Source organism: Bos mutus, chromosome 16 (genome assembly GCF_027580195.1).
Source record: "Bos mutus isolate GX-2022 chromosome 16, NWIPB_WYAK_1.1, whole genome shotgun sequence".
Lineage (NCBI taxonomy): Eukaryota > Metazoa > Chordata > Mammalia > Artiodactyla > Bovidae > Bos > Bos mutus.
This window is the reverse complement of record NC_091632.1, coordinates 35050430-35074996: the sequence shown is the minus strand read 5'-3', so window position 1 is coordinate 35074996 and position 24567 is coordinate 35050430. Positions and strand designations below refer to the sequence as shown.

General features: G+C 52.4%; 1 protein-coding gene and 1 pseudogene across 2 annotated transcripts; both read left to right on the top strand.

Moving 5' to 3' along the window:
• The first annotated feature begins 2439 nt into the window (after positions 1 to 2439).
• Positions 2440 to 4302, top strand: LOC102286533 (large ribosomal subunit protein eL39-like; annotated as a pseudogene).
• An 8007-nt stretch (positions 4303 to 12309) lies between these two features.
• Positions 12310 to 17209, top strand: FNDC10 (fibronectin type III domain containing 10). Of its 2 annotated transcripts, none has more exons than XM_070385049.1 (2): positions 12310 to 13873; positions 14131 to 17209. In XM_070385049.1, the coding sequence occupies exon 1, from the start codon at positions 12459 to 12461 to the stop codon at positions 13134 to 13136; it is 678 nt and encodes a 225-aa protein (XP_070241150.1). In that variant the 5' UTR covers positions 12310 to 12458; the 3' UTR covers positions 13137 to 13873; positions 14131 to 17209. The 2 variants fall into 2 exon arrangements, with proteins under 2 accessions (XP_070241150.1, XP_070241149.1); XM_070385048.1 differs by having other exon boundaries at positions 14025 to 17209.
• The last annotated feature ends 7358 nt before the right edge of the window (positions 17210 to 24567 follow it).

Below are 24567 nucleotides of genomic sequence, written 5' to 3'. Positions count from 1 at the left end.
ACGGTTGCTCTGGGGTTCAGTCAGTTCCGGAGATGACCTTAGTGCAGAGCTCCACACTTGTGACCTTGGTACAAAGCCTCACACCTGTGACCTTGGTAGGGGGCTCCACAACAGTGAGAACTGTAGACAAGGCCCATGGATAGATGCTGAAATTAGTGATGAGGATGTGTGATGAGAAAGAGGATGTTGTCAGAGTCTCTAAGTAGCTTCCTACTGGATATTTATTGACTATAGTGACTTTACGACAGAGAAATCCACCTTACCATGATATCAAGGTGAACGTTGCTGGCCAAGAGACAGATGGATGCTGTGTTATCCCCGTTATGATGCCCAAGGACACAGCACTTCTTGCCAAAATGTATGAGCTCATTGTAATCTGGAGAAAACATTAGACATGTCCAAGTTAAGGGGCAATCAACAAAATAAACTTTAGAAGTGTCAAGGTTATGGGCAACAGGCAAACCCTGAATATCCAGGACTGATTGGAATGGACACAGGAGCCATGACGACCAAAGGCCATGTGGGTCCGGGGCAAAGGGCGTTGTGGGAAAGCCACCACACCTAAGTAAGTCTTGTAGTGGCCAGTGCTGTGCTCAAGCAGCTGCCTGCTCTTCAGAATCTCATAAGGCTGTGTTAGTTGTGAGCATCAGGAGGACTTGGCAGTACTGTCCACTCTTTGCAACCCTATGGACTGCAGCCCGCCAGGCCCCTCTGTCCATGGAGTTTCCAGACAAGAATACTGGAGTGGGCTGCCATTTCCTTCTCCAGGGAAACTTCCTGACCCAGGGTTGAACCCGTGTCTCTTGCATTGCAGGTAAAGCCCAGGAGAACCTGGGTGGAAGGTATATGGGAACTCTCTATACTAATTTCTCAACTTTTCTGAGGTCCTAAATTATTTTCCAAATAAAAACCAGGACACACACAATGGGGCATCACTACCCACTCACTATCTTTATTTTTTTTCCTTTTATTCTTTTTACTGGAGTATAATTGCTAGCTTTAAAAAGACCAAAATAGGGACTTCCCTGGTGGTCCAGTGCTCCCAGGGCATGGGCCCCTAGTTCAATCCATGGGCAGGAAACTAGATCCCACATGCTGCAGCAACTAAGAGTTTGCGTGCCCCAACTAAGAGTTCGAATGCCACGAGTAAGGATCCCACGTGATGCAACAAAGATCTTGTGCGCCACAACTAAGACCCAGCACAGCCAGAGAAATAAACACACGTTAAAAAGACCAGAAATCCCTAGTGTTAACCAGGAGGTAGAGCAACTGGAGGTTTCACACCTTGCTGGTAGAAACATAAAATATGTCAACTATACAAGAGCCACTTAGGAAAATGATCTGGCAGATCTGACAGTGTCAGTCATATTCCATACCCCACGTCCCCTAAACTCCACTGCACCCAGGTCTTCAGTTAAGAAAACTGGAAGCACAGAAACACACAGCCCTGAACATGCTTGCTGGTAGCAGCTCATCCACCAGGGCAAACCCCGCCCAGCGTCCACCAGCAGGGAAGGAAGCACAAGCTGAGTGGCGGGTTGGGTGCTGTTTGGGGGTACAAGGCCGTGAACTGCTGAAAGGAGCAGCACCCTGGAAGGATCTGGACCTCCTTATGCTGAGAGAACAAGCCTGACATGCAAGGGGGTGGACAGCAGGATTTCATTTACATAAAATCCAGAAACAGGCAAGACTCCAGTGAGTGGACGGGCAGGGAGGGGCGGCCGGGACTTTTCGGCTATACGTTTGTTGACTCATCCGACTGTACTCTAGAAATGGAAGTATTTCACTTTAAAAATCATACGTCAATAACCTTTTCAAAAGGTAGATAAAATTAATACATTAAAAAGCAAGAACAGGGACTTCCCCGATGGTCTAGTGGTTAAGACTCCATGCTTCCAATGCAGGGGGCACAGGATCAATCCCTGGCTGCAGAACTAAGATCCCACAATGCTGCGTTGAGAGGCCTCCCCTTCCCCGCCCCCCAAAAAAAGAAATAAATTAACACAACACTGTAAATCAACTACAACATTGTGAATCAACTATACTTGAATAAAATAAATGTTAAAAAGCAAGAACACCCAGAATACTTCTGGAAAATCAAAGTCCTGAAGGGGTCCTCGCCTTACAGAGGGTAGAGCGTCTTCAGACCCGGAACTAGAACAGGGTGGAGCAGCAGAGGGCGGAACAGAGGAGGACACCCTGTGGACTCCTGGCACAGGGCGGCTCAGACTTCCCGAGGCAATTCCAGGTACTTTCCTAAGGAAGAACCCTGCCGCCCCCGGGACGCTGGGAACGCAGGGCCCGCGCAGCCTCGGTTCACCGCGCGGCCAGCAGGTGGCGGTGCTGCCGACCCCGACGGGCCGCAGCCGCGCTCCTCCTTCTGGCGACTCCCGGAGGCGCGGCTTCCTGCAGGTGCACCTGGAGGCAACTCTCCCCGCGATGCCCCGAGTAGCTGGTGACCCAGCAGCTGAACGCAAGGCTGGTCCTTCATCCATGTGCGCTGCCTCACAGCCTCCACGTGTACCCTCAGGCCAGAGTGGGAAGCAGTTACTAGGCTGCCTCTCTGAGCACGGGGTGGGAGTAACACCCCCTCTCCAGCCCTCGAAGCTGCCTGTGCGGGAAACTGGAGCCCTGGACCACGGAGGGGCCTAGGGCTGGGGAGTAGGCAGCCGGTTCATCCAATACACTTTTTTTTAGGGCGTTTGTAGCCAAAGATAAATCAACGATTAGTAAGGAGGAGCCCCATTTTCAGCAACGAGATGTTTTCAATCACTGGAAAGTCCTTCTTTCTCATTGAAAGGATGGAAAATCTGTATGAAATACGAAAGCTTCCTTTTAAATGCATGGCCAAAGTGAGAGAAAGAACAGGAGGGAAATAGCAAACCCAAATGCAATGAAATCAAAACCATAGGGCTTCGCTGGTGGTCCAGTGGTTAAGAATCCACTTGCCAATGCAGGGGACACGGGGTCAATCCCTGGTCCTGGAAGATCCCACATGCAGTGGAGCAACAAATCCTTCGAGACACAACTACTGAAGCCGGCGCCCCCAAGAAATAGTAACCCCAGCTCTCTGCAACTACAGGAAGCCCTCAGGCAGCAACGAAAACCCAGGGCAGCCAAAAATAATAAGCAAATAATTTTCTTAAAGGGGGACCATAAGAGGGGCTGAGCCCCAGGATGTGCCGTTGGAGGAGGGGGCAAGAGAAGGGGACAGGCAGGGAGGAGTGGACCCAAGCAGAATGTGAGGTCAGCTGTAGGTCAGTGTAGGGGGTGAGGCTGAGGACACCACTTATCAAGAGGGCAGGATTCTGTATTCATTCCCATTTCTCCCAGCCCGGTGGGGGCCTAGCACTTTAAAATAACTACATGTCAAATGAGCAGATTCTTCCTGTGAAGACGGCTGGGTACTCGGGCTGCAGGTTTACAGAGGAAGGAACTGGGGACACAGAATGAACAGGACAGCCCAGCTAGCTGACCCAGAAATGTGTCCTGGAGGATTAATCTTAATCATGACACTTCCAAGAAAACATCTGAGCATATTAGTATGAAAGGAAACAGACTTTTGACTCTAAGGAAACCAACGAAACTGTGAGATTTGGCATAATTTTTTGCACAAAAAGAAAAGAAGGAATTCCAGAGTTTTCTTCTGGTTTCACTAAGAAATCGCACAGTTGCCCATAAGAAATAATAGATGACTTACTCTTTTTCTTTTTAAAAAGATAAAAACAATTCCACAGCTTTTGTTTTCATTTGACATAAGCATGATCAAAATCATGAATAAATGTTTTGAACCTGTGTCCATCAACAGATAAATGGATCTCGTCTCTTCTCTGCCATATCCTATCAGGGTTGAATTTACTCCCTGCCAGGTCTTCTCACCGGAGAAGGCAATGGCACCCCACTCCAGTACTCTTGCCTGGAAAATCCCATGGATGGGGGAGCCTGGTAGGCTGCAATCCATGGCATCACTAAGACTCGGACACGACTGAGCGACTTCACTTTCACTTTTCACTTTCATGCATTGGAGAAGGAAATGGCAACCCACTCCAGTGTTCTTGCCTGGAGAATCCCAGGGACGGGGGAGCCTGGTGGGCTGCCATCTCTGGGGTTGCACAGAGTCGGACACGACTGAAGTGACTTAGCAGCAGGTCTTCTCACAAGACTTTCAGGATCAAGTAATTCCAGGACAAGAAGCAAAAGCAGGATTGTCCCATTCCTCAATGGATTTAAATGAAAACTGGTAATAAAATCAGGTACAACTACAAGAGAAGACATTGGAGAAGAACCAGGCTGGGTCTATAAGGAGCCCCCATGGGAGGTGGCACAGATTTATGCTGTGTCAAGGTCACTTGCATCTTACTGTATCACTCTGAGAACATCACTACTGTTTGAAAAGCTGGATGAGTTTTAGTGGGAAATGATTTTTCTCTTTGCGTCAGTGTTTCTGCACTAGTGCTTTGGCTTAGTGATAAATATGTAAGACCTTTTGTTGGGAAAAAAACAACAGATGAAAGAATAAAGAAGATGTGGTATACGGAGGACTTTCCTGGTGGTCCAGTGATTAAGACCCTGAGTTCCCAGTGCAGGGGGTCTGGGTTTGATCCCTTTTCAGGGAACTAGATACCACATACTAGAGCTAAGAGATTGCATGCTGCAACCAAGATCTGGCACAGTCAAGTAAATAAATAAATATTTTAAAAAGAAAATGTGGTGTATATATATTCAATGGAATACTACTCAGCCATAAAAAGACTGAAATTCTGCAACTTACAACAATGTGGATAGACATAGAGATTACTATGCTTAGTGAAATCAGTCAGATAGGAAAAGACAAATACCACATGTTATTACTTATATGTGATGCCTTTTTTTGGCCATGAAGTTTGCAGGATCTTAGTTTTCCAACCAGGAATTGAACCTGGGTCCCCGCAGTGAAAGCACTGAGTCCTACCTAACCCCTGGACCACCAGGGAATTCCCTGTACATGGAAACTTCAAAATAAAACAAACTAGGGGATACATTTAAACAGAATCAGACTCACATATATGAGAACAAACTAATGGCTACCAGTGGGGAGAAGGGCGGGAGAGGGGCAAGACAGGAGTATAGGATTAACAGATACAAACTACTGTGTATAAACATAGATAAGCAACAGGGATTTACTGTACAGCACAGGAAAATATAGCCATTATTTTGTAATCACTTTAAATGGAGTAAATCCATTAAAGTGTTGAATCACTATGTTGTATACCTGAAACTAATACCGTAAATCAACCATGCAGCAGTAAAATAAACAATATGAGTAAATGTTTCAGATGCCTAAAAAAACTGTTTCACATTCCCAAGAATTTCTCACTTCGTTGATAATTTCTGGTTGAAGACACTTTGGAGCAGAGTAATGTTATATTCTTCAAGCATGATTCACCTCGTTGTTTCCTTGACTTTAATTTTGAATGAATCTCTTCTGCATCTCCTAATATGAGATTCATATACTCATCAAAAGTGCTTCCCTGGTGGCAGACGTAAAGGATCCGCCTGCAATGCAGGAGACCTGAGTCTGATCCCTGGGTCAGGAAGATCCCCTGGAGAAGGGTTATTCTTGCCTGGAGAATTTCACGGACAGAGGAGCCAACAGGCTACAGTCCATCGGGTCGCAAAGAGTTGGACACGACTGAGTGACTAACACACACACATACTCATCAAAAGCAAGGAGATCGCCCTCTAACCCTAACCCTAGCCACATACTCACCTGTGGCTAAAGCCACACTTGAAGCCGAGATCTAGTTTGCAAGAATTTAAAGATGAGGTTGAGGCTTGCACTGTCACCCTTTCGTTCCTGGCCATGGAGTAGCAAGGTGGACACCCACAGAAGCCAGGCCGACTCATCACACTGAGGGATGTCAGCTCAGTGTTATCAGGGCAAAGCCCTGATTCAGGAGGCTGAATCTGCGGGGACATCGGTCCACTCTTGAAAGTCCGGGTGTCGCAGAGGTGCCTTTGTGCCACCTGCAGGCAGCCGGGGAGTGGGGGCAGCTTTATAGCATCAGAAGAACAGAAGTTTCTCCTCGTTCACCACACTGACTGGAGAGGAGGGACATGAATGTCCTCAGAATCAGACATTCTGAGGACGCAGCAGGTCAGGGGCGGCTGAGCCTCCCTCCCACTGCCCTTTTAAACCTCTCTCCCCTCACCCCTGCCCCAGCAGCTGGGAACTAAGCTGGTCAGAGGCTGGATCGCCCTGGTTAACATTCCAGAAATAGGGGCCTACAGAGCTCACACTTGCTGAGATTAGTGAAGCGCAGAGCAGACCCTTTCTAAACACATGCCATACATGGTGAGCGGTACCTTTCTCTTTTATGTTAGGAATGAAAAAGAATATAATTGTATCTCTTGCGGGAGCAAGAGCACTGTGGGAATTTTCATGCCGATAAGTCTGGAAACATAAACAAGATGGACAACTTCCTAGGACATCTGAATAGTTTCAGGGCCAGCAGATCTGCTGATGCCCTGAGCCCAGACTGACCAGTGAGGCTCAGCCCTCGTCAGCCTCCCTGGGGCTCCCGGCCATAATGGACTCCAAGAGGGTCTCTGTACAAAAGCAGAAACAGGCCAAAGGGAACCTGAGTGACTTCACACATGGGCCTCCTCACTGGAGCCCCTCTCCACTCTGTTCAACACCTCTTTTTGCTCAATTCAGTGTGCTCCCAGCAAAAACTGCCATACTGCTGATGCCTGTACTGATCTGTTCTGGGAGGAGGGACCCACTGGGAGCCCTGTGGGTCCCTCCAAAGGGAAGATCCCCCAGGTGGGACCTGCCCCACTTCCCAGGCTCATGGAATCCTGAGCCTCAGTTCTGCCTCTGCCAGTTGCCAAGCTTGTGATCAGGCAAGCTTAGGCCCAACTGCTGCCCTGCATACTGCCGGCTCTCCGTTTGTCTACTCTAGGGAGGGAAGGGAGCCAGGTCCCAGGCCAGGTCCCATCCTGCATGTCCTGGGAGCCCGGGAACCGGGTCTGCCCCAATAGTCCACGATGTGCTGTCCTCTTATAGAATCCTTGGAGGCCCAGAGAAGCCGGCCATTCCAAGCTCCAAGTCTTGCGGGCCAGCTCCCTGCTAGGGGCTCCTGGAGGCCAGAACTTACCCCCCGCCTCTGCAGGTGAGAAAACAGGCACCAGTCCACTGCTATGCCGCCCTGGGGACATTTTTGCAGCCTCTCAGCTCATCTCTGTCCTCAGGGAGCAGAGAAGCAGGGGTTCTGGGTAGGGAGACATCTGGGGCTGGGTGCAGAGGCTCAGTGGGTGCCGGGGCTGGGTGGGTGCTGGGGCTGGGTGCTGGATGGGTGGGTGGGTGCCAGGGCCGCCCCAGCCACCTTGCTGCAAGGGCAAATTGGGCAGTGAGTTGTGCAGAGGCTCTCGACACACCCCAGTGGTGGTGTGTGGGGGTCCTCTCTCTAGTGTCCCCTGCACTCTCCCTCCCCACAAGGTGTGGGTGGTCTCCCTCAGGTCACTGGCTGAGGATGAGCTGCTGGGGGGCCCCAAAGGCTGCCCAGAAGCCCGGGCTGTCCGGCCAGTGGCGGAGGCACCTTTGGGTCCTACAGGGGAGGAGGGCGGCCAGCTGCATCATGAGAAACATGGCCCCACAGAGGCCAACCTGGGCTTGACAACTTGTTTCTCAGAGCCCATATCTGCCAAGAGGAGAGCGCTGCACCCATAAAAAAGGCCCCCTTCCTCGGATGTCAGGTCCCCACCCCACCCCGCAGGAGCAGTCATTCTGTGGTCCTTTGGGGCATGAACAGAGGCTGGCCCCAGGAAGCGAGGACCCAGCCAGGGATGCCAAGGCTGTGGAGAGGGTGGTTCCCATGAACACACAGGCCCAGGAGGGCAGTTGCCGCCCCAACCCTCTCTTGCTCAGACAACCCAAACAGCTTGGTCACCTGCTCATCCCATGACCCTCCGTGCTCGGAGTCTGAGGAGCCCCACGCCAGCTGCTCTCTCAGGATGCTGATGGGGTGCAGGGGGCCACCCTGTCTAGAAGTCCCCCCAAGAGGCTTCCTGGAAGCCCCTGTGGTTGCTCCAGGCTGGTCAACCACCCCACCAGCACCACCTCTGGGTAGAAGCATTTCCCACAGGTCCTGGAGATCGGCCCCGACATGAGGTGTGAGCTGGGTGGGCTCCCCTGGATGCCCCTTCCCGAGCAGGGGCAGGGACCACAGGGACACCATGGGTGACCAGCAGCCTCCAGGGATCTGAGGGGGCAGGTGGCATGTGGAGAGAATTAAGCTCATGGAGGCTTCTGGGGTCACTCTTAGATGGTCAGTCTGACGCCTCCAAGCAGGAAGCCAAGACCATCCGACACTGACTTTTCTTCTATTTGTGGTCGTGATATGAAGTCTCCTCTAAGCGGATTTAAAAAGAACTTTCAGGAAATAACCACGCAGCTGGTAAAAGTGAAAGTGTTAGTTGCTTAGTTGTGTCCAACTGTTTATGACCCCATGGACTATAGCCCGCCAGGCTCCTCTGTCCATGGGATCCTCAGACAAGAATACTGGAGTGGGCTGACAGTCCCTTCTGCAAGGGATCTTCCTGACACAGAGATTGAACCTGGGTCTCCTGTATTGCAAGTAGATTCTTTACCATCTGAGCCACCAAATATACTGACTACCAGAAAGTGGAGCTTCAAACAGGGAAGTGTGCCTGAGCTGGACCTGTGGGGGCTGGATGGAGGCCTTCCCTCCCTGCCTGCCACGTCCTTAGGGCCAGCCCCAGCTGGATCTCCCAACAGAGGACCTGAGAAGCCATGTTTTCCTTGCCCAGAAACGGCTTCCTGTTTCCCGTGCTCTCGCTCACAGTCACGGGCCATAGCCTCCCCCTTGCCTTGCTGGCCCCTCGCAGGCAGCTCAGCCCCCTGTTCAGTCTGTGTCCACAGCTCACAGCTGGAGCCAAGGGACAGCGGGCCAGGCTGCCCACCCTGCTGTCTGAGGCCCCCGGACCCCAGTCAGGGTAGGGGCAAGTAGGGCTGAGGGAAGATGCTCATATGTTCAGGGAGGAGATGTTAGGCAGAAGGAGTGACCTAGGGTTCTTGGAAAGAGAAGGGGTGAGGGTGGAGGGTGGAAGGTCAAGTTGGGGAGGTCAGCGGGGCCCGCAGGCCACGCATTTGTGGAACTCAGTTGCAATGGTCAGAAAACTGGTGTTCTACTATTTACACAAGAGGGGCTTTCCTGGCCTCTATGACTGTGAAGTCCAAGGGTGGGCTTGCTTCAGACAAGTTGGATCCAGACACCTGGTGCAAATACTCTGGTAGGTTTCTTGCCTCTCTCTGGCGGTGGCTTCATCCACAGACCAGCTCTTCCCGAGACACCCTCCAGTCAGCAGCTGGATGTCCACCCTTGCCAAGGGAGCAACCACACTTTCTGTGAGGTTCAGCAAAGGCCTTCCGGCCAGGCGGATGGTCTGACTGGCCAGGTTGGGTGCTCTGCCAACACCTGGGTAAGGTGGGTGAACCCACCTAAAGGCCCACAGCCTGAGAGTGGAGAATGGAGGCCCCCAAAAGGAAAACGGAGGCACTGGCACTGGAAGGCAGAACAAACGTGGGGCAGGCAGGTGCTACCCGCCTAAGACACGGTGGGGGTGGGGGTGTTGGGTTTGGTTTCAGTTCACATGCTGGTTCCTCTCTGTCTGCTGACCCTCCCCTGTTCCCTGTGCCCAGCAGCCAGCCTCCATGTCTGCATAGCCCAGGCCCTGTCCTCTGGTCTCCAGTGGGAATGCTCAGGAAGCTGGTTCCAGCCAAAGCAGGGTCTCTTTGTGGGGAGGGAGCAATCATGATGGGTGGACAGTTGGTTAAAGACGGGCCCTCTGGTCTTTGCAGTCTTGCCCATTTGCCCTTTCTGGTGGGAGAGAGGCCACCGGTGCCACACTTGGCTACATGAGGGCTGTGGGTGCTGACCTTGACTTCTCCTCCCCTTCCCTTAGTGGGGAAAGAATGACAGAAGCTCCAGCTGCTCCTGCAGACTCCATGAGCTCCTGCTTCTGGGTTGGGGGCTGTCAGGTAGGGGCTCTGGCGAGGGGATCTCAGGGCTGGTGGATCCAGGATCTGAGAGGGGCCATCTCTGTGGGGCTAGGAGAAGGGACCCAGAATTCACCTACATTCCTCACAGGCTGTGGCTGGTGACAGACGGGGTTCCAGCCCCTCTGCAGAGCTGAGCCCTAGGACCGGGACTTTGCAGAACTAGAGATGGTAACCCTGGTGGCCACTGGCAGGGACAGCTGCAGAGGTGGGTGTGGGGGCTGATGTGAGGTGAAGGGTGGATTTCTGGGGAGTTTGTTTGCTTTACCAGCCCAGAGCCCTCTGCTGGGAAGCAGGGCTTTGTCACACTTGCCCCCACCCCAAGCCTGCAGCAGCTCCTCATACCCTGGATAGGAGCAGAACACGCCCCTCCCCCAACACCTGCTCTTTGCCCAGACCATGCTCTGCAGAGTCAAGCCCAGACCGGGAAACAGCAGATCCCGCAACCTCATGCCTGGCCCATCCCTCCAGCCAGGAGCTGCCTGACCAGGAAGCTCAGCATTGGTGTGTGAGCCCCCAACCACAGAACAAGCTCAGGGCATGGGCACCAGACTCCCCAGGGACATCTGAGGTTGGATCTAACTGGACTTCTCCCCTCACCCCCGATCAGCTGGAAAAGCTCTGAACAGTCCTTTTTCCACCTGTCTCAGGTGTGGGCAGGTGAAGTGGTTACCTGGCGGCTCTCTGGCCCAGAGGACCATGGCCCCCTCTGACAACTAACCCCTCGGGCAGAGCAGTTGCAGCAGCCTTAGCTCCCACTGGAAACCCGGTGTGAGCAAGCTGGTCCAGGCCCCAGGAAGCTGAGGGTGAGGATGTGGGGGTCCCTGGGTCACTGTAACTTTCTGCCTTCCTGGGGGAGCTCCTGAGTCCCCCATGACGCCAGGCAAGAGGCTGAACCCAGCCCCATCTCCACCTGCAGAGGGAGAAGCCAGAGGCAGGGCCAGGGTGCCTCTCTCTAAACTCTCACCCCAACCCTACCCCAGTAGGTGTAGAGACCTGGGGAGACCCTGCTCTGGATCTGAAGGAGCCAGAGAGGCCTGGTGTTGAGGGGCAGGAGTGTTGGGCCTGGGTAGGGGGCCGCTAACCCCTAGCTTCAGGCTCCGGTTGAGGTCTTGCTATCCAGTGCTGACACAGAATTCTGCGGGATGACCAGGAAGTGGTGAGGGGGGTGGAAGTAGGATGCTCCATGGGCGGGTGCATGGAGAGCAAGGACTCAGTGAGTGCTGGAGACCACCTTGTCCCTCCCGTGTCCTCAGGTGAGAGTAGCACTTGGAAGGGGCTGCGAGGGGACCAGGGTCCACAGGACAGTGGCCAGGGACCCCTCCCTCTCGCTGCTCAGAGCTGTGCTCCCTGCACGTGAGGCGCTCCTGCTTCACATCCAGTCAGGTCAGGCAGGCTTGGCTAGGGGCCCCCTGGCCCTGAGAGGCATCCGGACCGACAGGGGCGGCTCCCGGTCTCTGGCCCATGCTGAAGACAGGAGTGGGGGAAGGTGTGTGCCCTTCCTTCCCAGGGTAGTAAGGTCCGCCCGCTGCATCCGGTGGGCTTGTGGAGGGTTCTTCCCTTTGTGCATTCCTGCTCTCTTCTCGGAGATCCAGAGGGCTGCCCCAGGGCCCTATCTGCGAGAAGCCGAGGGAAAAATTAGAGTGGTCCACCCTGTAGCTGCCTCTTTGGTGCAGAATGAATAGTTTTCAGATGAGGAAGCCTCTTCTCGCTGGCGCCCCTCCCAGGTCGGCGCAGTCCACCTCTCAAGGAGCAGAAGCCTGGGGTCGGGGGATGGGGGGGGGCGTTTCCATCCTCACCCCTTCCAAGTTAGGGCATGTGGGACCCTTTCTTTGCCGGTCACCACCGTGGGTCTGGGATGAGGCGGCGTGAAGCCGCGCGCGCTCCAGACCTCTGGTTCTCCCTACCCAGAGTCACACCGCGTTCTCGCCGGGCATGGCCAAGGAGAGTCGCGGAGCTGCCCCCGTGGGCCACGACTCGAGACCCCAGTCTGCCAAAGCCACGGAAAAGCCCTAGAAAGGCCTGGCAGGGCGGGAAGTGGCAGGGCTCCGAAGGGCGCTCATACGGCGAGAGGCCAACAGGCACAGCGGCCTCGGCGCAGCTGGCCACAGCCGGCCCCCGCCCCACTCGCGCAGCCGCCCCCTCTCCTGCGAGATCCGATCTCCGGGTGGCTGCGGCCCAGCGAGGGTTAAGGGGGGCGGGACGTGGGGCGGCCCCGCCTCCGCCGCCGCGCCGGTCCGAGCGCGCACGGGGCGCGGGGGCGGGTCGGAGCGGGCGGCGGCGGAGGGCGCGGCGCGCTGGGCGAGCGCGGGGAGCGGTGGCGCGGCCCGCGTGACCCACCGCCCGCGCCCGTGCGCCCGCGAGCCCGCGCCCCGCCGCCGCCCGGCCCAGCCGCAGGATGCGCGCCCCGCCGCTGTTGCTGCTGCTGGCCGCCTGCGCGCCGCCGCCCTGCGCCACGGCCGCCCCGACGCCGCCGGGCTGGGAGCCGGCGGCCGACGCGCCCTGGTGTCCCTACAAGGTGCTGCCCGAGGGCCCCGAGGCGGGAGGCGGGCGCCTGTGCTTTCGCAGCCCCGCGCGCGGCTTCCGCTGCCAGGCGCCCGGCTGCGCAGCGCACGCCTCGGCCGGCCGCTCACTGCGCGCCAGCGTCCTGCGCAACCGCAGCGTGTTGCTGCAGTGGCGCCTGGGGCCAGCCGAGGCGCGCCGCGTGCGCGCCTTCGCGCTTAACTGCTCGTGGCGTGGCGCCTACACGCGCTTCCCATGCGAACGCGTGCTGCTCGGCGCCTCCTGCCGCGACTACCTGCTGCCCGATGTGCACGACGGCGTGCGCTATCGCCTTTGCCTGCAGCCACTGCCGCTGCGAGCCGAGCCGGCAGGCGCCCCGGAACCCGCCGCACCCGCCGAGTGTGTGGAGTTCGCCGCCGAGCCTGCCGGCATGCGGGAGATCGTGGTGGCCATGACGGCGGTGGGTGGTTCCATCTGCGTTATGCTCGTGGTCATCTGCCTGCTCGTGGCCTACATCACCGAGAACCTCATGCACCCGGCCTTCGGGCGCCCGGGCCTACGCAGGCAGCCCTGAAGCGCGAGGCACCTGCCCGCCCGGGCTCTACCTGCCCGACTAGGGCGCAGGAGGCCCCGAGCCCTCGGCCCGCTCTCCCCTCGTCGCTCCTGCTCCCTCTTTAGGACCTCCACACAGGGCCTTCTGGAGATGGATGGGGCACCGGCCCTTACCAGGGCCTGGAGTCACCGGACGACCTTCCCAGCCGAGCAGCTGACTCCCAGATTCCAGTTCGGGACTGGCCCTTGGGCCTGAGGAGAGGTGCCAGCCCTGTCCAGGGCTCTCCTCGCTCTCCAGAGGCCTTTGGCGGCGCCGTGAGACCACAGAGCCCCTTTTCAGAAGAGCCATCGGCAGCCCCTGGCCGTCACCCTGCGCCTCCAGCCCGTGCCGAGTTGGAAAAAAGCCAGGCTATCGTCATGGCTTGGTCACTGTGTACTTGACCAACTCAAGGGCCCTCGAGCCTGTCCCCTCCCCGCCCCGCCCCAGTGGGTTTAGGTAGCTTCGTGCCTTAGTATCTCCGGCCCATTGCGGGAGCCAGCCACCCGTCCAATACTGTCGGAAAAGATCTGTGGCCCCGATGCTGGCAGCTTGTGTGTGCTTCTGGCTAAAGCCCCCTGGGGACCCTCCCTTCAAGCTTTGCAGGAGTGATTGGCCTGGGGAAGCAGGGTCCCGCGGCATTTCCTCGTTTGAGCATCCGACAGGCTGGAAGCCACGGCTTAGCTCAGCAGGCGGCCCAGCGTTCAGCTGTTGTATCCAGGGTGAGTGTCCCTGACCTTGGGGGGAAGCTGGTGCTTTGCCTGGGCTGGGTTCCTTCCCTTTCCTTTTGCGTTTCTGGAGAGGACTTTCCTCGGTGACGGGGCAGGTGGCTGGGAAGATGGGACTGGTCTGAAAGAACAGTGTTGTATGCAGAGGGCACAGGACAGATGCCAACCTTGCCCGGCTGGACCTGCCACTGTGGTCTGGATCCCAAGCCTCAACCACAGCATGACGGACAGTACCGTCCACCCCCTCCTAGAGCTGCTGGAGATGCTGCTGCCTGCCGGGCCCCTCCACCCTCTCACCATGGACTGAAGACCGGCCTTGCCCCTCTGTGGGCACCAACCACATGACAACGCTGGGCTCTGTGTGAGCCCCTGACTCTGGCCGTTCTGGACCTGGCACTTCTGGAGTCACTGTGGCTAACTCCTCCCCGCTCACCCCAGCAGCCACCAGTGACCCCCACACCAGCAGCCTGGCTGGTGCCCCCGAAATGCCCACTCCCTACCTCTCTGTCCTTGCTCTGCCCACCCCTGGTGTGGCACTGGCCAGGTGTGAGCCTGGTACCAGTGTCTAAATGTCCATCATTCTTAGACCAAAACCACTGTTTTGTGTACTTATTTGTGACAGGGGAGAGAAGGGGTAGGGTGAAAGTTGAGCCCCTTTTCCTGGCTCCTCAGGCATCAGTCAGTCCAGTGGTTGGCCCTGAACCCTTTGCCAGGTCACCTGGGGTCAGCACAGGCCAGGGGCACAGGCATGCTGCCCTTGCAGTTTGTGTCAGAGGAACAGGCGGCATGTCCCTGGCTGGCCTTTCCACCCAGGGAGCTGGGGAAAGCGTCTTCTCCCTGCCTGCTCTGTTGGGTGGGGGCAGGGCGGCACTGCTGCGGTTAGAAAAAGCCCAGTCTCAGGGATGATCTACTCGAGCTAAGACAAGCTGCAATTAGACACCTCCAGGAGAGCCCCCTCCCTGGCCTGGGTCTCCCCACGTGGTGCTGGAGCTGGGGTAGGGGGCACAGGTCGCAAGCAGGGCTCCTCTGGCCCTTCCCCCACCCCACCCTGGGCCTCCCCCACCTAGGCTAGGGTGTCCTTGAGATTCTGCAGCTGGCGGTGACCCTTCTGAGCAAACAGCTGTGGGCGGGCCAGGCTCTAAGGAGTGACTCATCCCTGCCACCAGGGGGTGGGGGTGCAGTGCAGTGTCTAGACAGCCCTGGGAGTAGGAGGGGTTTTACTTCATCCTGGCTTCCTGGGGGCCTTCTGCATCCCTCTGCCACCTGTGAGGGCGCTCAGGTATCTTCCACAGGCGGGCAGTCCAGCCTCCAGCTCCTGTGTGCAGCCGGTTTCAGAGCTGGGGCCACCATGAAGTTGTTGGGAGGTCTGCCCTGGACCCTTCCCTCGCCCTGCACCCAATCTGGTCTGTGGCCCTGATTGAATTCATGTCAGGTAGAGCCTCAGGCCTGTCCTCCCAGCTGATTCTTCAGACTGGTCAGCCCTGACCTGCAGGCTTCTGCTTCAGAGATGACTTTGCAGGGCTCTGTTCAGGGGCTTCTTAGAGGCCCAGTGCCCAGCCCAGCACAGTGGTGGGGGAGCACAGGCTCTGGAAACAGCCTGGAGCTGGTGTTCAGGAAGAGCACTTCTGAAGCCTTGCCATCTCCGAAGCTGCGCCTTTCCCCAGTGGCCCCTCGGTCCTCCCCAGGGGGTGCAAGGGACACTCAGGCTTCTGCCCTACCGAGTCCCCAGTCCTCCATCCCCACCATGTCCTGGAGGAGCCTCCCTCTCCTTTCCCCCTGCCCTCTCTGACTCATGCAAGGCTGGTGGGGGCACACGCGTCTTCCCTGTGCCCTGGAGGTAGGGTCCTGATGGCTGTTCCTTGGTCAGGACTTCACCCTCCTCACTGGTGCCTGAAGGCAATTTGCCTAAGCTTGTGATTTTTCTGCTGTGGGGCAGAAAGAACTGTTCCGCTTCTGAAACACTGAAGGGTTGCCTGGCTGTAGGCCTGGCCTGGCCTTTAAAGAGCCACACACAGCCATCAGCGCCTCTGTCTCACCTGTGAAGTGGAAACAGTCATAGGAGCAGTCTCAGAGGCCTGTTTGGAGGCTTACGTGAGGTCAGCCACGCAGAGAAGAGTTAAGTGTCTGTGCTGTTACTGTCCATGCCATGACTGGACATGCGTCTGGGCCGAGATCCCCAGGGCTGCATGCATAGCCTGATTCTGCTCAGAATTCTGGGGTCCTTGAGATTCCGCTACCAAATGCACGCCCTCTGGTGCCCAGACCTGCCCCACAGCTTGTGTTCCACACTCAGCCAGCAGGAGGGATCAACAGTCGTTTTGTGAACACGTGCCCAATGCCCTGTGTGGCTGGCTCTGAGGCCCCGACAATGACACCTGTAGGCTAGATGCTTGCTTGCTTGCCTGCCTGCCTGCTCAGGCCCCTCCCCATGGCCCCCAGGCAGCTGCTTGCGCTGTTGGTCCACTGGATATTCTGGCCTCTGCTCTCTTAGGAGAAACCGGTTTCATCTGTGCTGGCCTGTGAGGACCTCATATACCTGGGGGCTGATGAGCTAGGGGACACAAAAATGTGCAGACAGGATTGGGTGCAGTGGACAAAACATCCCTCCACAGGGGCAGGGTGTGGGGCCAGCGTTTCCCTGAGATCTCAGGATCAGTGGTCTGGGCTGTTGGATTTGGTCCAGAGGGACAGCCAGGGAGCCACTGGAGACCGGGGGGATGTGCAGTTTGGCCACTTCAGCTTAGAGAGTCCTGGACGCTGACAGCTAGAGCCTCCTTCAGCCTCGCTGCAGCTTTTTGGGGACTGGGAATGTGTCCTCACTGAGCCAGCTGAGAGAGAAGGTAGCAGCCCCCTTCCAGGGAGGCGTCAGGCTGCACCTGACCTGAAGGCACGAGCCCAGGGGCCACGGGCAGTCTTCTTTCAAGGCCCCAGATTTCCCTCTCCTTTAGAGATGCACCTCAGACGGTAAAGCATCTGTCTACAATGTGAGACCTGGGTTCAATCCCTGGGTCGAGAAGATTCCCTGGAGAAGTAAATGGCAACCCACTCCAGTACTCTTGCCTGGAAAATCCCACGGACAGAGGAGCCTGGTAGGCTACAGTCCATGGGGTTGCAGAGTCAGACACGACTGAGCGACTTCACTTTCACTTTCATTTTAGAGATGCTAGCTCATTTCTACCTTGTATTGGCTGTCTTTTCAAATCTTCATTTTTTTCCAGTGGTCTGGAAATGTCCCCTTCATTTCTGATGCAGGGTGTTTTTTCAAAACTATCCTTTTCCTGTTTGGCTTACAATGAAACATTTGGTTTAAATGTCTGTTTTTTGGGCATGTCTTTCTGGTTTGTCTTCTCTATCTATAGGGATGTCAGCATGCTGCTTCTTTTTCCTTTTTTAAAAAAAATTCGGCTGCGCTGGGTCTTAGTTTTCGCATGTGGAATCTTTAGTTACAGTATGTGATATCTAGTTCCCTGACCAGGGATTAAACTCAGGCCCCCTTGCACTGGGAATGCAGTCTTAGCCACTGGACCACCAGGGAAGCCCCTCTTATTTTCTTGAGTCTGGATGTGAGTCAGTCACTGCTTTGTCCTTTTGGTCACATATAACAGAGCCAGGTTTCCCTCACTCTTAGGTGGGGAGTGGGCGGGCTGGGATGGTGTCTATAACATCCCAGCTCTGCTGTTAGCCATGTGTTAATTACATGGCCTCACACATCTGGGACCTGCCTTTCTCTTCCTCCCCAACTTTTATATGCACTCTCCTTCCTTTGCCCCGGTGTCTCTGTTCTGCTCAATTAGGATTCCAGTCTGGCAAATTCTCCCCATGCCTGTTCCCTTCCCTCCTGGAAACCACTCTGATCTTGTGCTGCTCATTTTTTTTTTTTTTTAAACTCTACACCCTGAGATTTATCCATGCTGCAGAATGCACAAATATTTCATTTCTGTTCATTATGTGCAATTTCTAGTGTGTGTCCCTCAGGCTGACTTGTCCTCACCCCTGGAGGAACACGGGTGGCTGCCATGCTGATCACTGTGTCACCATGAAAACCCTTGTCCATACTCCTCAGGGACCTGTGTGAGGATTTTTCTAGGTGAGAGAACGTGGATCTTAGGGATGTGCTTACCTAATTTCACCATTATCAGCTTGTTTTTAATGGCTAAAGCAGTGCAGAGAGGTTGTGACTTACTGATGTCTCACAAGTGCTCTGCACCACTGTGTTCTATCTCATGCTCATCTGTCAGTGCCATAGCAGGAACTGGATTTGAGTCTGTTCTGCTCACTGGAGAGGCTGCCGACCACTTCCCAGTCCTATTGGCTGTTTGAGTCTCCCCTCAGATGAACTGCTCATTCACGTTCTTGTACAACTTTCCATCACTATGGCTTTTCCCCCTTGGTTTTCAAGAGCTCTGCAAATACCCAGTTCTGCCCAATGGGACTTTCTGAAATTGTGAAGATGTGCTTTATCTGTGCTGTCTTAGTGTCCTGGGGCTGCCCCAACAAAATCTCAAACTGGGTGTCTCAGAACAGGAATTTGTCCTCTCAGGGTTCTGGAGGCTAGAGACCTGAAACCTTTTGTGAGTCTCACTGTACTATTGAGAGACCAATACTACTACTCACTGTATTATTGCTCACCTTAATCTGTTATAATTTGATTGCATCTGCAAAGACCCTTTTTAAAAAAATGTTATTTTTTGTTGTGTTGGGTTTTTGTTGCTGTATGTGGGCTTTCTTTAGTCGTGGCGAGCAGGGCTAGGTCCATGGGCTTCTCATTGCAATGGCTTCTCTGGTTGCAGAGCAGGGGCTCTAGGGCGCTCCAGCTTCACTAGCAGTAACCCACAGGCTTAGCTGTCCTTTGGCATATGGAATCTCCCCAGATCAGGGATTAAACCCATGTCCCCTGCATTGGCACGTGGATTTTTAACCACTAGATGGTTAAACCCATTTGGACACCAGGGAAATCCAAAGACCCCTATTTTCAAATAAGGGCACATCCACAGATAACAGGAGTTAGGACATCAACTTATTCTTTTGAGGAACACAATTCAATCACAGTGGTCACTAGTCAGTAGTAAGTCACTAATAAGTCATTGTGGATACTGTGGTTAGTGTAACTGAGAAATTGCATTGTAAGTTTTAATTAAGTGTTAAGTTTAAATATCCATATATGTTTATGTACTGAACAGCATAGTTCTAGATACATACCCTTGACCATTTAGCTGTCACAAATATTTTCTCCTATACTGTTAACATTGTCAGTAGTGTCCTTTGTTGAAAACATAACCTTAATTTTGATGACATGAGACCTTTTTCCCCTGTAAGTTGTATGTATTTTTTTGGTCTTAAGCAATTCTTGCATACCCAAAGAATACATAAGTGGTCCCCATAAAATATTTCTTTCAACTGGCTTTATGACTTTACTTTTTTTATGTCTTTAGTTGCCTAGAGGGCACCTTTGTATATGGTGTGAGGTAGGGATCCAACATTTTATATCAGTACCCCAATCTGGTCTGCAGAAACAATCTATCCTTTTCTAGTATGTGGATAGCCCCACATCACATACCACATCCCGGCACATGCATGGGTCTCTTTACAGGCATTGATCTGATTATCTTTTCCTATTGTCATCCTCTATTAGTCTTACCATTATGATCTTAACATCTGTAGGATGAGTTTCCACATTTCACTCTCTTTAAAATGGATTTAGTGAGACTTATGATTCCTACTTATGATTCTGGAAAAGGTCAGTTTTCATTCCAATCCCAAAGAAAGGCAATGCCAAAGAATGCTCAAACTACCGCACAATTGCATTCATCTCACATGCTAGTAAAGTAATGCTCAAAATTCTCCAAGCCAGGCTTCAGCAATATGTGAACTGTGAACTTCCTAATGTTCAAGCTGGTTTTAGAAAAGGCAGAGGAACCAGAGATCAAATTGCCAACATCCACTGGATCATGGAAAAAGCAAGAGAGTTCCAGAAAAACATCTATTTCTGCTTTATTGACTATGCCAAAGCCTTTGACTATGTGGATCACAATAAACAATGAAAGAGATGGGAATACCAGAACACCTGATCTGCCTCCTGAGAAATTTGTATGCAGATCAGGAAGCAACAGTTAGAACTGGACATGGAACAACAGACTGGTTCCAAATAGGAAAAGGAGTTCGTCAAGGCTGTATATTGTCACCCTGTTTATTTAACTTATATGCAGAGTACACCATGAGAAACGCTGGACTGGAAGAAACACAAGCTGGAATTAAGATTGTCAGGAGAAATAGCAATAACCTCAGATATGCAGATGACACCACCCTTATGGCAGAAAGTGAAGAGGAACTAAAAAGCCTCTTGATGAAAGTGAAAGTGGAGAGTGAAAAAGTTGGCTTACAGCTCAACATTCAGAAAATGAAGATCATGGCATCCGGTCCCACCACTTCATGGGAAATAGATGGGGAAACAGTGGAAACAGTGTCAGACTTTATTTTTCTGGGCTCCAAAATCACTATAGATGGTGACTGCAGCCATGAAATTAAAAGACGCTTACTCCTTGGAAGGAAAGTTATGACCCACCTAGATAGCATATTCAAAAGCAGAGACATTACTTTGCCAACAAAGGTTCGTCTAGTCAAGGCTATGGTTTTTCCTGTGGTCATGTATGGATGTGAGAGTTGGACTGTGAAGAAGGCTGAGTGCCGAAGAATTGATGCTTTTGAACTGTGGTGTTGGAGAAGACTCTTGAGAGTCCCTTGGACTGCAAGGAGATCCAACCAGTCCATTCTGAAGGAGATCAGCCCTGGGATTTCTTTGGAAGGAATGACGCTGAAGCTGAAACTCCAGTACTTTGGCCACCTCATGTGAAGAGTTGACTCACTGGAAAAGACTCTGATGCTGGGAGGGATTGGGGGCAAGAGGAGAAGGGGACGACAGAGGATGAGATGGCTGGATGGCATCACTGACTCGATGGATGTGAGTCTCAGTGAACTCTGGGAGTTGGTGATGGACGGGGAGGCCTGGCGTGCTGCGGTTCATGGGGTCGAAAAGAGTCGGACACGACTGAGCGACTGATCTGATCTGATGATTCCGGCCAAAATGAAGTAACAGGGATCAGAATTACTCTTTCACCTGAAGCAACTAAAAAACCATACAAAATATGTGAAACAACAGTTCTAAATACATTGGCTGCAATGAAGGGCCATGACCCCTAATGAGAAAGGAAAGAGATGAACTGTGAAAGAGAGTTCTGTGACTGTTTCAGCTTACTGTCTGGAGGACTTTCAGGATGCAGAGCACAGAGGAGAGACTCAGGCAGAGTCAAGTACTGTCCTGACTTGAGTGGACGGCTCTGGGAGGCCAAGGTGGCTGGAGACTGAGGGGCAGAAATTGGAAGGAAGAGGACGTGAAGATCTGTAGCTTAGGACTGACTAGTGTGTGTGAGGGAATCACTGGGCCAAGAAAGGTAGCAACAAATGGAATCAGAGGCAAAATTCCTGAGTTCAAGCAGGGCCAGGAGCAGTGTCGCTAACAACTAGCCAGAGTGTCAACCCACCCACTGGGGACACTGATTCCATGTATATCAGTTGCTGGAGGCTGCCCCATAGCTCACTGATATTCTGTTCATTTTTTCTGTTTCATTTATACTTTCTATCGGTATATCTTCTATTTAATACCCTTCTCTTCTTTAATCTCTAATCTACCATTAATCCCATCAGTATATTTTTCATAGCAGATATTTTACTGCAATCTATAAAAGAACAAATTGATAAATTATACTTTATCAAACTTAACTTTTGACTTTGAAAGATACTGATCAGAGAACAAGACAGACTGCAAGGAGAAAACATCTATAAATCACATATCTGGAAAATATATATACACACTTAATTGGGGATCCCCAAGTAGATTAGTGTGAAGAATCTGCCTGCAATGCAGGAGACACAAGAAACCCTGGTTCAGTCCCTGGGTTGGGAAGGTCCCCTGGAGAAGGGCATGGCAACCCACTCCAGTATTCTTGCCTGGAGAATCCTGTGGACAGAGGAGCCTGGCGGGCTACAGTCCATAGGGCTGCAAAGAGTTGGACATAACTAAAGCGACTGAGCACACAGCACAACTTAATTACAACACAGTGTTAAATGCACAAATGATTTGGACACCTCATCAAAGATGACATAGCAACAGCAAATAAGCACCTGAAACTATGCTTCATTTCATTAGTAATTAGGTAAATATACATTAAAAACACATTGAGATACCATGAGACATCAGCTATTAAAAACATTTAAAACTGAAAAGATTAATCACATCAAATGCTGGCAAGGATGTGGAGAAACTGGAACACTGCTTGTGGAATGTAAAATAGTACATCCGCTTTGCCAACAATTTGGCAGCAGTTCCTTAAGAAGTTAAACACACATTTGAACATGTGATCTAATCATCCTGTGCTCAAGCATTAACTGAAGAGATATGAAAGAATATGTCCATATGAAGTTTCATTCTTGGATGTTCACAGCAGCCTTAACTGTAGTAGCTAGAAGCTGGAAACAACCCAAGTGTCCATCAAGAGGTGAATGGATAAATGAAATGGGGAACACCCATACACTGGAATACTTCTCAGCAACAGAAATGAACCAACTATTTATATGTGCAAGATTATTGGTGAATCTCAAAATGAATGTGCTGAGTGACAGAAATCAGACTGCCACCCACAAAAAAAAAAGACAGCACATACTCTATGATTCCATTTATGTAAAATTCTAGAAAATACAAACTAATCTATACAACAGGAAACAGCTCAGTGGTCACCTGATGAGATGGGGGGCAGGTGGAGGGGAGCCCAAGGAGGAATTACAAAGAGGTATAAGCAATTGTTGAGGGTGATACATGTTACCATTCTATTTGTTTTTTGACATACAGGACCTTCCCCCACCAGGGACAGAACCTATGTCCCCTGTTGTGGAAGCAGAATCTTAACCAATGGACTGCCAGTGAAGCCTGTTGTTACTACTGGCGCATGGATGTACACATGTCCGAACTCTCAAACTCTACCCTCTAAATGTCTAGTTATATGTCATTAAATTGTCTTATTTATCCATCTCAGGTTGTTCTATATTCTCCAGCTCTTGAGGAATTAATTATCCTGCTTGATGAATATGCAAGTTACCTTGTGGGAGCTCACCCTGCTTTCAGTCTTTTATTGGTAATACTTGCTCATGGACTGTTCTTTGTCCCGTGTGACCCTGGTGATGGATATGTCCTAAGGGAACATTGGGTCCTGTTTATACTGGAGCCCTGGGGATTCCAATGGTCCAAGACTAAGTATATTTTTTATTTCAGCTTGGGGTTCCCATGCCACGAACGTATAAAATTAAACCTCAAAGAGATGCTGGTAGCCTAAGCACAGACAGTGCACAGAGCGCTCTGTCACCCACCTGGGCATCTTCCCCCTCAGGTATCTGCTAGATGAGCAATTGGTGAGTGTCTCCAGAGGAATGATATTTCTAAATACACTGGGCATACGCAACACAGCCATCTTGGCTGAAAAAGGAGGCCCTAACCCTTTTGAGCTCAGAGTCTGTGAAAGCAGTGGGAAAGAGATGCACAGAGTGCTAAAAACTGTACAGAGCCTTAAGAGCAAGTTGAGGGTGCTACTGGGAGCATAGAAAGGCCAGGGGGAGAAGACATGACGAGGGTGAGCTTTCTTGAAGCCCGTGACATCTGTCTGCAACTCTTAGGGCCTGGACTAAGACCTGAGGTATGAAGTTGCCTTATGCAGAGGTAAAAAAGGTAACGGACAAGCAGTTTTCAGCTGGTAGTCCCCTAAGTTCTAAACAGGAAGCTGGGAAATGTGAGGTAGGTGAGCTCAGTACTGCACTGGGATGGTCAGACCATAATGTCTTTGAATTACATTGGGAAAGCACATGGGGGGGGGTGTTGTTTTCAAAATGTAAACAGCACTATTATTTGTGGTGGGTGTAAGAGAAATACATGTTCAACATAAACTACAAAGTCAAGGGTGCTTTATTCAAAGTACCCATAACCCTACTGCCCCCGTTCTCACTGCCTCAGTGCTCTGTCCTCCTAGACTTATGCTATACGTACATTTAAATACATAGAGAGCAGAGGAGCCCTCCTTCCTCCTGATTCGTCCCTCACACCCCCCGCCCCCCAACCCAGTCTTTCCAAGTAAATGATTCCTTGTTGCAGTCATGCACTGTCCCTCCCCCACACCAAGCTCAAGGGTCCTTAAATACTCTAAGGGTCTGATTCTCAGCCTTTTCTTCCGTGAAAACATCAGTAGTAACAGGACACTGGAACATCAGTAAGGGTGGTCACTCACTGCCCTGGTTTCTGTTTCTCCCTCTCCAACAGCAAGACTATCTTCTACTGGTGCCCATGGTCACACTTAGTCTACAGAGATATAAAATGCGGCCCCCTCCCCACACGCTGTTTCAAGCACCCTGTTCTACCTCTGTTTGGCTCCAGTGGCATTTTTCCCATCGGGATCCCCAATTCAGAACACACAGTACCTTTTCACTGCTGCCACCCCTTCACATCCTCCTTTCTCATCACTTCTGGATCCATAGTGGAACATCGCCATTCCCTGCCCCCTCCCTTTTTTGCGCCTCCATTGCAAAACATCAACTCAGTGGCCACTCCAAGCGGCTGGAGGACAATAAAACTGAGTTGACTAGTTTCACCG

Excerpts from the sequence above, each read along its gene's own strand:
- FNDC10 (XM_070385049.1), top strand. The coding sequence starts at position 12,459 with ATGCGCGCCCCGCCGCTGTTGCTGCTGCTGGCCGCCTGCGCGCCGCCG.